Genomic DNA, 13,827 nt, shown 5'->3' on the forward strand with positions numbered 1-13,827 from the left:
GTCTATAAAGGCAGTGTATTTAGGAATGTAAATATAGGAACTATTGGTCTGTTCTCATGAGGGAGCAGAACATGAGAAGTAAGATGCTGTAAAGGTCTTTGATTCCAGCCTAGCCAGAAACTCTGGTCCTAAGAGTCTCTTAGGGGGATCTAAGATTCCAGATTTGCATTAGTGATGACTTGGCAAAAAGACTTCCAAACAAGTTTGGACCAAAGACTTTGATTAACTGTAACACTGACAGATACAACGTATAACGAAAAATGGACCAAATTGTGTGTGTGTGTATGTACTTCTTTAGAAACTTGATTTACAAGAAGGTTTGAGTCTCTGTTAGTATTTACTTATTTTTAAAAGACTTTTTTTGGTGGGTGTCAAGGTAAGGGATAGCGGTGAAGAATAGGATCCCACTTCATTTTTCTCAGCAGGAACAGATGTTACCTGCGCAAAGCTGCTGGGCAGAGAAGGTCAGGATTGTGGCTGACAGGCCTTCATCCTCCCAAGTCAGAGTGTGGACGCCACTGGCGGCCTGGTTCAGAATCCGGGCTCCACAACTCTCTAACTGCGGAATGGTGGAGCAGGAATACAGCTTTGCTGAGCTTTAGATCCCTCAATTATAACACGAGGATAACAATTTCCTCCTGCTAGGATTGACGTGGATTAAATGAGCTATTATTAAAGACTACTCTAATATCCATTTGTCTTTCTGTCTGTCTATTCATGTGTCTATCCATCTGTCTGTCTATCTAATCTATCATTATCTATCTATGATTGTATGCACATTAATTATCTATAGAAGAGACAAAATAAGCTGGTGACAGTGACTACCTCTGAGAAGGAAGAGTATAAACTATGGACTCTGGGTGATAATGATGCACCAATGTACATCATTGATTGTGAAAGATTTGCCTGTCTGGTGGGGGATGTTGATAGCAGAAGAGGGTATGCATGTCTGTGGGGCCAGGGTGCATATGGGAACTCCCTGAACTTTCTACCTAATTTTTCTATGAACCTTGAACTGCTCTAAAAAGTACAATCTATTTGAAAGGGAAAAAAAAAGTTCCGGAGATGGATAATGGTGATGATTGCACAGCAACGTGAATGTACTTAATGCAACTGAACTGCACGCTTAAAATGATTAAAATGTTAAACATTATGCTATGTATATTTTGTCACAATAAAAAAGAAAAAAAAGAAAAATGGATTTACTGTATGATTTCATTCTTGGGCGTTTATCCCAGAGAAACACGCACTTATTTCATGTAGAAACCTGTACATGAGTGTTCATAGCAGCTTTATTTGTAATTGCCCCGAGCTAGAAACAACTAAAATATTCCTCAGTAGGTGAATAGTTAAAACAAACTAGTGGATCTATGCCGTGGAATACTATCCAGCAATAAGAAGATACAAACTATTGATACTTGCAATAATTGGGATGACTCTCAAAGAAATTACACTAAGTGAAAAAAGCAAATCTCAAAAGCATGCATACTGCATGATTCCATCTATGTAACACTTGTGAAATGATGTAATTATAGCTATGAAGAATGGGTTAATGTCTTCCAGCAGTTTGGGAGGGGAAAGGGGCAGTAATGGGTGACTATAATGGATGAGGGAATCTTGTGGTGATGGTAGAGTTAAGTATCTTGACTGTGGTGGTGTTTCGTGAAGCTACATATGGGAATAAATTATACAGAGCTACACATATGCTTACACATAAATGAGTACCTGTATACCCAGTGGAATCTAAATGAGCTCTATAGATGGTACCAATGTCAATTCCTGGTTTTGCTTCGTACTACAGTCACGTAAGATGTTACCATTGGGAGAGGCTGGGTGAAGTGGGCACAGAATCTCCCTGTATATTTCTTTACACCTTTCTGTGTATCTGTAATCACTTCAAAATAAACAAAAACTTTTAAAGTGCTTTGCAAACACTATCTTACTTGATCCTCACAATAACTACGGGAGGTGAATAGTATGATTATTCACATTTTATAGAAAAGAAAAACAAGGCCCATGGGACAAACTGCGAATAGGAGATTGATTACATAGCTAAAAACAAGCAAAGCCACATCCTTTTTATAAGTATTGGTATATTTATATAAGTATTTGTAAGTATAAAACAATTTAGGGAACCCAAGTGTCAGAAGTATGCGTGTTCTTTTGATAGCAAATTTGCAAAGTAAAAATAAAAAACAAACCCTCTGTCTTCCCACAACTTACGATAGACTTGAAGGTTGAAGTGCTTGGTGGTGGTGGTGATCTTCTTTTCAGAGGTCTTTAAACTTACGTCGGCTTTGTAGGTCCCTGCATCTTCCATCCTCAGATTCCTGATCTCCAGGTTATAGTTCTGACCTGAGACATTTATTCGTTCATAATAATCTTGGTGGGTAACAGTAATTATGGGTGGTGTTCCGGAATTTCCTGGTATTATAGAAGCAACTGATGATTTGGAAGTCCAAGCAATGCTGTTAACTTGCTGTGATCCTTGGATATTTAAGGGGAAAGTAACCGACTCTCCCAGAATCCCATTCACTGTGATGATGTCTGTGTTGCTTCCAGATACTTCCAGACCTGAGGACATACATAGAAAACCATAGCCATTTGACAGTTGCACCTTTTAGAGTTTCCTGTCCCCCCAGGCTTGAGTCTCCCTAAGGAGCTGCCATGGGTGCAGCTCATCCAGTTTCTTGAGGATTTTTTTGTTTTTTGAGCATTTTACTCTAGGAATATTTTATATGTTAGATGGCTAAATTTTCAAAAGGATTCTCACTTAAAAACTAAGTTTCCCAGTGAATTTCAAGGGGTCTATCTCATTACAAACATGTTTATCTAGACATCGACTCTGAGAGCTAGAAGGGATTCGAGAGATGAAGACCATAGACTTCCATGACGTCCAAGACATTAAACGTCTTTCTTTCCCAAGGTCATATTCCCAAGTGGTAGAAGAACTGGGACAAGAGTCTGGAATGGCTACTGCAGTCTTTGCAAAAACCATTTATGCCACTATTCCTGGAAGATACAGGCAGAGAGAGCCTTAGAGGCTCTGGAGTAAATATTCCCTAAGTTGGTGATTTATGGGGTCTTTTTTGTTCACTACTATATCCCCAGTCTCTAGAAGAGTATCTGAAATATAGTGGGTGCTTAGGAAATATCTGCAGAATGAATTGATAAATGGAATTCACCTATGTGTTGCCTAGAATCTTTTGGAACAACTTCTGAGGTAAGCAAAGTTAGTTTATTGATCCAAACATTTATGAATGACCGCATGTTATTTATTCAGGGTCAGTTTTGTTCTGGACACTATGGCAGGTATTTATTAATTTAATTTGTAATGCAAATGTTTGTTGAGCATCTATTCTTTTAAGCATGATACAAGGAACTGGGGACGCGATGGTGAGTAAAAAAAGATAGAGTTTCCACTCTCCGGAACTTAGCAGTTAAAGAAGGAAACGAGTGTTGATCAGATAACCACAGATGGTTAGATTGAAATATATAAGTCTTAAGGTGATTTGAGAGAGAATGGCAAGGGGACTTGATCTATTCTGGGAACCCAGGAATGCTTTCTAGTAAAAGCTGAAAGATGAGTGCTTTTGAAATCTAACATTGGAAAAAATAAAAGGTTTATTTTCTTCTCCTCCATCACCTTATGAAGAAAATTGGTTTATTACGCAGTTTATAAAATAAAAGAGTATAATTATAAGGTGTTATTTTCTTCTCTTCCTCCTCTTCTTTCATTACTCTGTTATTCTCACTGAGCTCTATTTAATGAGAGACGGGGTTTTGAGGCAGCATAGATGATATTTAAAATATTTAATAACCAATAGACACAACCACTGGCCAATCAGAAAAGGCATCAGCCATGAACAATTATTGGGCTGTTCTGATGAGTAACGGCTGCATGTTCCCCCAAAGAGCAGGATGTAAGTTTCCACATAAGTGGGTTCAGGCTGACTCTTAAGTTTATCCAGGGCTTGGCATAAAGAGGGCAAGAATAAAGGTCATTGGGAATACAAGTTATTTTGAAGTGTCAGAAAAGCAAAGGGATTTGTTAACGTGATGGTCTTGTCTCACTATGGCACCCTTCTAGCCCGGGAACTCCTGAATGAGCCCAGGGACTGCTGGTCTAAACCTGTTTCCTTTCAGACCAACCAAGATTTTCCTTTAGGAGGAATATCCCAGGCAAAGCCTGGGGGGGGTGGGGTGTGCAGAGAAGGGGGAAACTAAGGGCCCTTATCTACAATCATTTATTAAGTGCTAACTACATGTCAGATGATGCTGTATTAGGAACTCAGGATGAATAGGATATGGTTGTGGTCCTGAGGCACTCACAGCCCAGAGAATAACACAGGTGTGTGTGAGTGAAAAATAATACAATGTGATGAGTGCTAAATGAAAAGAGCAAAAGGAACAAATGTTAAGGGATCAGAAAGAGAGACTAAACTTGCCTTCAGTGGCAGGAGTCAGTCTACAAAATCTATTTCCTTGAACATGAATTCTCTCCACATAAACTGTTCCACTGGGTTGATGAGGTCTGGTAGAGAGACCCTTGGAGTGTCCCAGCCTGAATCCCTGGCTGTTCTAGACATGGGCATGTGACCTGTGCAGTTGCACAGAGCCTTGAGCTCAGAAGGACACTGAACTCGGTTGAATGCTGCTGTTGCCACCTCGAAATTATTAATATTCTTTGAACAAGGGGCCCCATATATTCATGTTGTACTAGGTTCTGCAAACTCTACAGCTGGTCTTGGTGCCAGATCGCCCACATCTCTTAAGGCTTTTTTGACATCAGCCCCAGCTCCCAATTACCATTCCACTCTTTAGATTCAGGTTAGGTGTGAGATGATGGATAGGATGTAGGTTCCATAGACTCAATTCTGGTGAGTTCTCTTGTTAAACCCCAGGAAGTGTGTAGGCCGTTTGCTAAGGCTGACACCTGCTTAGCATTGGGGCGGTTGTGCCACAGGCGGTTAGTGTGTGGCTGTTTTGGAAGCATATCTTATTTCCCATAGCAAGTCATTCAGGAAATGGTGCTGGGGGTAGCAAAGGGTGATGAAACACTGAGGGTGGCAGATAGGCAATGCTGGGGGAGGTCCTGCTGCTATTTGTGCTCCTGGTGTTGTTGAGAATCCTGGGCCTGCTGAGAAAAGGCAAAGGGCTTGCACAGGCATAGGATTCTGACTACTTTAAACACTCCGACTGTGGTCTGAGGGAAGCAGCTGCAAAACCATAGCGTGTAGTGGAAAGACAGGCAGGCTGAAGACGTAGGTGCTAGTATTTCTACTTATGTGCTGGGCAACCTTAATAAAGTCACAAAACCTTTCTGAGTCTCAGTTTTTTCATTCATAGAATGGAAATAATAGCTATAAAATTCGCTGTATCTAATTAGTGATCAACAAATTATATATTATGAGTGGAATTGCTTTGTTAACCATCAAGGCAAAATGAATGCTAGTCATTTCTAAGGTTGATAATGATAATGATGAGGATGAGAACCACCCATCATCTTAATAATTGGTACCTGCCGTTTAGGGCTTCTCTAGCCCATCTCGATGATGGCCTTGGTGACATGAGGCCTATACTGAAGAATGTATGAAAAGCCATTATTAATAGCTAATTCAAGTAAAGCCCAGAGGGATAGTTTTAGGTACCACTCCACTTAGGGGACTTTATTCTTCTTTTAAAGACTTCAGATTTTTAAAAAAGAATGTCCATATCAACCAACCCCAATATTTATTTTTCTAGGTGCTAAAGGGATTCAGACGTTATACTAGTGTTGGAGGGGACCTAAGGAAAACTCAATTTCACAGAGAAATTGTGGCACAAAAATGTCTTGAAGACTTACTATGAAATGCACTATGCAAGTCTATGACCAAAAGAAATTCCCTGCCTTTTAAAGGAATTTCCTATCTGGTTAGGGAAATAAGACACACACATACACATAACTCTCCTTTGTAGTATGAGGTAGTAGGTGATAAATTCTAGTGAATGGTAGAGATAGTAATTGCAGTAGGAATTCAAAGAAGAGAGAGATCACTTGGAGCTGTGGTGGTTAGAGAAAACTTCTTGGAGAAAGTAGAATTTGAGGAGGACTTTGAAGAGTAAATATAATTTTCTTGGCTAGAAAGGGAAAGGATGGGTGTCTTCCGTCCTCAGGTCCTGAATAAACACTTAAAAGCAGGAGAACGTGTGATGTAGGTTGAAGGAGTATGGATCTGAGTAGCAGAGTAGAGAGAGATAAGGCTGAAGCTACAAATTAGGTTTGGATTTGGGACAGCCTTGAGTTTGAAGTTTATACCACACACAGAGGGGAGCTATTAAAGCTTTTGAGGATAAAGATTAAAATGATGTTTTAGGGTCATAGTAATATAATAACGATGTGTAGGGGGAATAAGAGGAAGGAGAAGCTGGGCTTGAGAGACCATTTCAGAGGCTTTTGTAGCCATCTGGGCATGAATGAGGGGATGATAATGGGAATGGGAAGGAAGGGATGAATTTGAGAGACAACACAAAGAAAGGCAAGGAATAAGGAGGCATCTAATAGGATTTGATTGTTCAACAACGTATTTTGAGTGTCTACTTTGTGTCAGTGGAAAACTGATAGATATAGAAAACTGATTAAGTTTCAGATGGAAAGAAGTCAAAAGGAGAAGACAAATGTAGTGTTAGAAATATTGAATTTGAGACGATGGTGGACCATCTAAGTAAGCAGTTGAAAGGATGGGAGATAAGGAGGGAGAATAGGCTTGAAGTATTGTTTGGGGAGCTGTGGCAGAATCTGCTAGTTATTTTACAATATTTGTTCTCTCCCTCATTTTTAGTAACAATCCCCAAGTTTTAGCAGGGCATATGATCACCCAGAATACTAGCTTTCTGTCGGCTACGGTTGGTCATGTGACTAAGTTCAGGCCAATGAGATGAAAGTGGTAGTGTTGTCTATGACTTCTACGTCTTTAAGAAGAGAGCACAGTGCTTTCTTCATCTCTTTCTTTCTTCTTGCAGGTTGGAATACCATGACAGCTGGATCTCAGACAGACATTTTGTATCGGGAAAGAAGAGGAAGCCAAGCGCTGAGAATGATGGCGCAGGAAGATTGAAAAAGTGTGGGTCCCTGATGACCTTGTGGACTATTCTACCAATGAAACTGCCGACTCCTGACTTTTTTACATGAGCAAGAAATAAATTTGGCAATATCTCTAGAGGAGAATCAAAGGCAAGAAAAGGCTGGAACTCTGGGGTGAACTTGGATAGAAAAATATGTTTGCTGTGACCCCTAGGTAGCTCTGGTGAAGAGGGAACCTGGGACTCCAAGGGCAGGATGACACCAGCTTTGACAGATAGCACTGTGGACAGGCTGATCATTGGACGTGGCCTTCCCCTCATGGAAGGGAAGCTGAGCACCTTTCCCTGCCTAATATGCCTTTCTGTGTGTTAGGTGACAACTCCTATTTCCCCAGATGAACTGATGGGTGTGGGTGGACTTTACAAATGTACTTTCCATGACAAAGTAGCTGTCAAAAATCACTGACTAGAAGAAAGTAAAAGAGACTATGAGAAAAAGAAAGGTATTTGGGGAAAAACAGCATCAGAACTTCATCTGGGTTAGAAAGACTGACGGAGTGGGAGGACTTTACCTGGCTTGAGGGAAATTCTTCAGAGGTGAGCAAGAGAAACTTACTAAAGAAGTGTTGAGTGGAATCCAAAAAGATTTCAAAATATCAAAAATTGATGACAACGGAGAGGGCACTTAGATCTAAAAACCTATTAATTTTCCTTAGATTCTATTAAAAACAAAGAGACTATACACTTGGGGTTTTGGGGGGCTCTCTAGTATCCTTTCATATACTTTGCCATCATCTACTAGGCCCTGCCTGTTCTGGCCCCTCCTTCTCTCTCCTCATCTCCTATTCTTCTTTCCCTCACTCACTCCAACCATACTGGCTTCCTCATTCTTCAAACAGGCCAGGAACACCTGCTGTTGCCTTAGAGATTTTGCATTTGCTGTCCTTTTCTACAAGTCTCTTTCTAGTATTCCCTCACTGTGAAACTCTGCTCCCGCGTCGTCTCATCAGAGAGAGCTTTCTTGATCACTGTGTTAAAGCAGCAATCCCCGCTCCATTGCTCTCTATCGCTTTGCCTTACTTTGTTTTTCTTCACGGCAATCATCACTACTAAAGCATTGAATGTCCATATTTATTTATTATCTTCCCCAACCCCTACCCCCACTAGAATGTAATTGCCATGAGTGGAGTCTTTGTTTTGGTCACTACTATTTCCCTAACAACTAGTGGATGATTATCAAATGTTTGTTGAAAGAATGAATAGTTTTTTGACTACTTACCTAGTTACCCCTTTTCCAGCAATAAAAAGCAAGATAGAAAAACTCATAGCAAGAGAAAATGAGGGCAAGAGAGAATTCTACTGGTTCTTGGATCTTGGTGTGAAAGGTCCAAGATATAAAATGATTAATAAGGAGCAGTTGGCTAACTGTAACTCCTTTCCACTCCAATATCTCACACTGCTTGCAAAAAAAAAAAAAAAAATTGCATAGATCTACATGATGGATTTTCACAGCATGATTAGTAAAAATGTCCTGAACTAGGGATCAAGAAATATGTTCTAGTCAAGGCTCTGTTGTCAACTGGCTAAATGACCATGCATAAGTCACTTTTCTGCTAAGTCTCAGGATTCTGGTTGGCAAATGAAATAAAAAAGACACGCCCTGCCACTGTGAGGAATTATAAGGATTAAATGACATGAGAGCATTCTCAAGTGTGTATACCAATGAAGAAGAATCTAGAGAGACTCCGAAGGGAGTCTTGCCATGAGGAGCACCCTGTCTACCCCGTGTGAGGCATCACGACTAAGTGATGAACAACCAGACTGCCTGAGCTTGAATCCTGGCTCTGTCAGGTACCAGCCATGAGATCTTGGGAAAGTCAACAACCTCTCTGTGCCTCAGTTTTATCAGCTTTAAAATGAAGCTAATAGTAGCACTTACCTCATAGAAGTGTTGTGAGATTTAAATGAGTTAATATTTATAAACCCCTTAGAAAAGTGCCCGGCATACACTAAGCACTGTATATGTTTGTTATATAAAACACGGAAGCATTGTTACAGAGATGAAAATAACATCCCCAGGCAACAATGAAGGGAAAAGAAGAGTTGGTGTATTGGAGAGATGTTAGAGAAGGTCAACACGTAGCTATTAATGAGAGTGGAAATAAGGAAGTGTATTGATGCTTAACAGCTACATAAACCCCCTTGCTTCTTTGGGATCCTTCAAATAAGCATTTCTTTTTCTTTTTTGGAACTAGTTCAAGTTCCCCTCCTCTCTTCCCTTCCACTGCCTTCCTGATCAATAAGTGGGGATGGAATCTCCCAGAATATTTCAGGTGTGGAAGGGTGACTAGAGGTAGCTGTACCCTGTGGCACCCAAACGAGAGATGGTTGTAACCAGTTATACTGAGTGAAGGGAAATAGAGGGCAAAGAGGAAGCAAAGGGTTGAGCAGGAATTTTGTGTCTTTCTTTTTGTGGATGGAAATTCCTCGGTCATGAGATTTAAAAAAAGGAACCTACCACTTCCATACTATAGTATACTATTTTCTGCTGGATTTTTTTTTTTTTTACTGGATGTCATCTTCATTGAGATTTGGGTTGACTTGAATCCACTTCTTCAAAACAAGCAGAAACAATCACACACACACGTTCTCAAAACAGAGATAGGATCCTGGCCAACCATTGATTTTACCACCACTCCCCTCCACTAGCACATAATCAAAAATTGAGTATAACAAAGGAAATATGGGTACGTAGACAGCTCCACCAACATCGGTACCCCGACTGATTCTTATACCTTTTTCTTTTCCAGCTTCCACATAGCTGAGCCTGGTTACCCACAAACTTTCAAATTCCTCCCTCTCCAAGATTCCATACAAGAAAGGTTTGATTCAGGAAATACTTGAGTAGCCTGAGTGACCCTGCATGACCTTTGGGCACCTGCTGTGACGGTACTCTGGCTGCTTTGTCGGTCACCAGATTGATTTCCAGAGCTGAGCAGGCTGACAAGGTGGGCCTCTACTCCCTCTGAGGGAGTCTTGTGTTATCGCAGGGATGCAGTGTCCCAGCCTCTATTTGGAAATTAGATTTTTGGGCTGATGTCCTGGTATCCAGTTTTCACCATTCATAACATATTTTTCCATTTCTATAACTGAACTTCTGATTTTGAACCCTTTCTGAGTGTGTGTGGCAGTAGTCTGCTCAAATCTCTTTCTAGAACAGAGCCTTCGTCTTTATCTTGAAGGCTCCTCTCTGTAAGGACTTTGGACCAGTGGCAATTTGGCTCTTATCAGGGCTCTTCTTCAGGCATGAAATCCTGTCTCTAACCCCCAGGATGGTGGTTGGGGCCTACTTATTCATGGACAGACATCCAGATGAGCCCACTCATCTCTTGGACTTCTAAATATTAACTGCTGGAATGCCCCATGACTGTGTTCTACATTCAACAGGATATGAAGACTGTTGATAATGGACTTTTGCTTATTCTGAAGAAGCTAATTCAAGTCAACCAAAATCAGATTGATGAGAATGGTGCTTGAACTATGTCTGGATACGGTATTTTCCTTGGATATTCTGCCTTGCTGGCCTGCCTAAACTTTCGTTATTGGCAAAAGATTGCCCACCAAACCCCACCCTCCTCTACAAGTGGGTTTAGAGACAGGCTTAGCCTCTGCCTGAATAATCCTGTCTTGCTGAGAATAAAACACCACTCTTTGCTAACAATTCCCACAATGTGGTAACGACCAATAGTAAGGACAGTATTTTATTTCACTTTAGCCTCAAAGTTGGTGAAGGCAGCGTTGCTCAGTGGTTAAGTGTAAAGACACTGGAGTTCAAATCCTACTTCCTCCACTTTTTGGCTAAATGATCTCTAATTTTCTGTGTCTCAATGTTTTAATCTGTAAAATTGGAATATATCAATAGTACTCATCTCAGAGTATTGTGAGGATTAAACAAAATAATAAATGTAGACTACTTAGAGGAATGCCAGATGTGTAGTGATTTTTTTCCATAAATGGTTGGTTATTACTATTATTTGTGAGAGATAGGAGAAGAGACCAAGGGGAGGGGTTGACAAAAGTGAGGCCAGACAGGTGAGGAGAAAAGGAAGCATTAAAAGAATGTGGGGGAGAACATGTGGAGGGAAATGGGCATGCAGCGAATGTGGTAGACTCTTCTCTCTTCTACCCCAGAGCGGGTGTGGCCAGTTGGCCACTTGGAGGAACAGTCAGAATCACAGTGTTCACAAGTTACGATGAGTAAGTTGAGGTCTGAGTATGACTAGGAATCTTGGTTCGTAGAGAAAACTTTTCCAGCATGAAGGAGTCACGAGTTTGCACACACAGACTTCTCTTATTTCAGTGATTTCAAGGGAAAATGGGGATTTCTAATCTCCTTTTTCCACGGCTTCTCAGCTGCCCCAACCGCTCTGAATTCCAGGGAAATGAATAAAATCAGTGTTAACTAGTAAACCCAATGCTAAAAATGAGGGACCACCTCTGCCAGAAAGAGCAGCAGGAGGAATTTAAGGTATATTTCTGCACGCAGGAAATGCCTGTGCAATAATTTTTATGAGGCAAACAGATCCATGCAGCAAAGGCAGATGGTACATGAATGCACTTCTGGCTTTACTGCTATAAAAACAAGCCCCAACTCCATTTCATGGGTCCCTGACAAAATAAATATCTCACCCCTGGTTTTCTCTCCTAGAACCCCAAGAGCCTACACCTCAGCTCAAACTCCCACCACCTTTCCTCCTGCTTACATCCCTCGGACCATCCCAAACAGAGGAGCCTTGTCCAGGATCTCTGTGCAATAAAGTCCCAACTTTTCCTAATATCACGTGAAAAGCAAGTGTGAAAAACGACAGCAGCATTAGCTAATATTTGTTAGGCACTTGCTATGTTCAGCACTGTGTCAAGTGTTGCACAAGAATTATCATTTTGCTTCTCTAAACAGCCCTCTTGCACTAACAGTTTCTCCATTTTGAAGTGGAAACAACAGGGAGAGCTAGTAGGACTTCCCCAAAGTCACAAAGCTGGTGGATAAATGATTCATTACTAGCAGAGCCAACAACTTTTGATTTCAGATTCAGTAGATGAGACAAGTGTATCTTAGAACTGCCTTTTATCTTAGCATGTGCTTCGCCCTTTGAAGAGCATCAAGGATCTGAAAACTTAATGAGTGAGGAGGTCAGAAAGAATGTAGAGTAAACAGAGCTATAGTCTTGGGACGGGAAGAACCAACGTCCATTCCAGCTGTACCAATTTCAGGTTTTGAAACTTCAGGTGAATCGTTTAACCTGAATCTTAATTTATGCTTGTTCTTTTTTTTTGCATAATGGGATTAATAATATCTATCTTGCTTACTTCAATGGTTTTGGCATGGATAACATAAAAATACAGGCAAAAAAATTGTAGAATGCTTTGCAAATTAAGTAGTATCAAATGTCACCCTGCCCAGGCCTTCTCTGGAAGATTGGGGACATCCCTAGGTTTCTATTTAGGTACTATCCAACTCTTTTCCCCCTCTGCTTGCATTTTATATCTGCCACATCAGGGTGTCTAGCATAAGCTCTGAAAACTTAGCCTGCCCAGTGGTTGCAGTCTCCATGAAGCTCAAAAAAGAGGAGCCACAGCTTTAAATGGTCCGGAAACAGAGAGAGCAAGGTGCATTGATTCTACCTTTTCAGGAAATCCTAACTCCCTAGATTCTCTGTGTTCTAACTCATGCCAGGAATTTGCTAGTGCATTTTCAGAGCTGGTAAGAAATATCAAGTAAATTTAGAAATGCCAAACGCAGTCAATTTTTGTATAAACAAGGCAATTGCTTGAATTTCATGAGATGATATATACAATGACAAAACACTCCCAGAGCTACGTTACTGTTCCATAGTTTTCTTTGTACTAACAACAATCAATACTCATTTTGTCCTTTATAGTTTACCGCTAAGCTGTAAGTAAGAGAAACAGAATTTTTAGTTCAACTTCTCCATTTCTTTTTTGAGACTTACCTTATTTGTAAAATAGGGATAATAATCTCTTCCTCATTTATTTTTGAGAGTTTTGGGAGGGTATAAGCAGGGTAATAGCTCTGATGTGCTTTGAAAATAAGGGGAGCTTATAGACATGAAGTTTTTACAATAATAATTATAGTCATACATCATTCTAATCTGCTGGAGTAATGAAATATAATTGGGGAGGGCAGGTCTCTTTCAAAAACTGTATAACCAAAACTATACGTAACCAAAAACTATAAAAGCCAAAAAGAAATTGCTTTTGAGTTATTTGATGTTTGGGATTATTTATTCTTTTGCCAGGCTTTCTGGGTGGGTCTATCTTCTCCTGAGCAGAAGGGCTTGTCTCAGACCTTTGGAGACTGGACACAGAAAAAATTCAGAAATACAAACACTAAAGCTGAAAAATAGTTACGTTTAAATCTTAAGTCTCTCCTCAGCCAGTTGGATCTCTTTTGGGACCCCCTTTTAAAACAGATCAAAAGGGCATTTCAATGTCTTCCTTAAGGGCAATTTTAAAAACTTAACAGAAAACTAGGAGGGGATCAGCAAGGATCAGAACTCACAGGTTTGCAGGCAAAGGAGCAAAATCCCTAGGCGGTGCTGGGCCATCTTCTCCCGGGGAATAATCTTCGGACAAGGAGGACGTCACTCTTCTAGCCGAGAGTCAGTTTCACGCAAGTTGCCTTTTTAGAACCGCGTGTAAGAAAGGAAGTATGAGTTAACTGTTTAGGAAACTTGGTCTATGTAT

General features: G+C 40.5%; 1 protein-coding gene across 13 annotated transcripts in view; it reads right to left on the reverse strand.

Annotated features, from left to right (window-relative positions):
* Positions 1–13,827, reverse strand: part of CD84 (CD84 molecule) — a 50,025-nt gene that overhangs the window by 8,684 nt on the left and 27,514 nt on the right. For all 13 annotated transcript variants that reach the window (XR_011498050.1, XR_001399209.3, XR_011498053.1 and 10 more), the window contains exons 2-3: positions 13,643–13,762; positions 2,224–2,574 (exon numbers count right to left, since the gene is read on the reverse strand). Coding sequence is in view for 8 of the 13 variants with exons in the window: in XM_044758071.2 (XP_044614006.1) it covers positions 2,224–2,574; positions 13,643–13,688 (397 nt within the window). In the remaining 5 variants the exon portion in view is untranslated. The remainder of the gene's footprint in view (positions 1–2,223; positions 2,575–13,642; positions 13,763–13,827) is intronic.

This window comes from Equus asinus, chromosome 25 (genome assembly GCF_041296235.1).
Source record: "Equus asinus isolate D_3611 breed Donkey chromosome 25, EquAss-T2T_v2, whole genome shotgun sequence".
NCBI classification, from domain to species: Eukaryota; Metazoa; Chordata; class Mammalia; order Perissodactyla; family Equidae; genus Equus; species Equus asinus.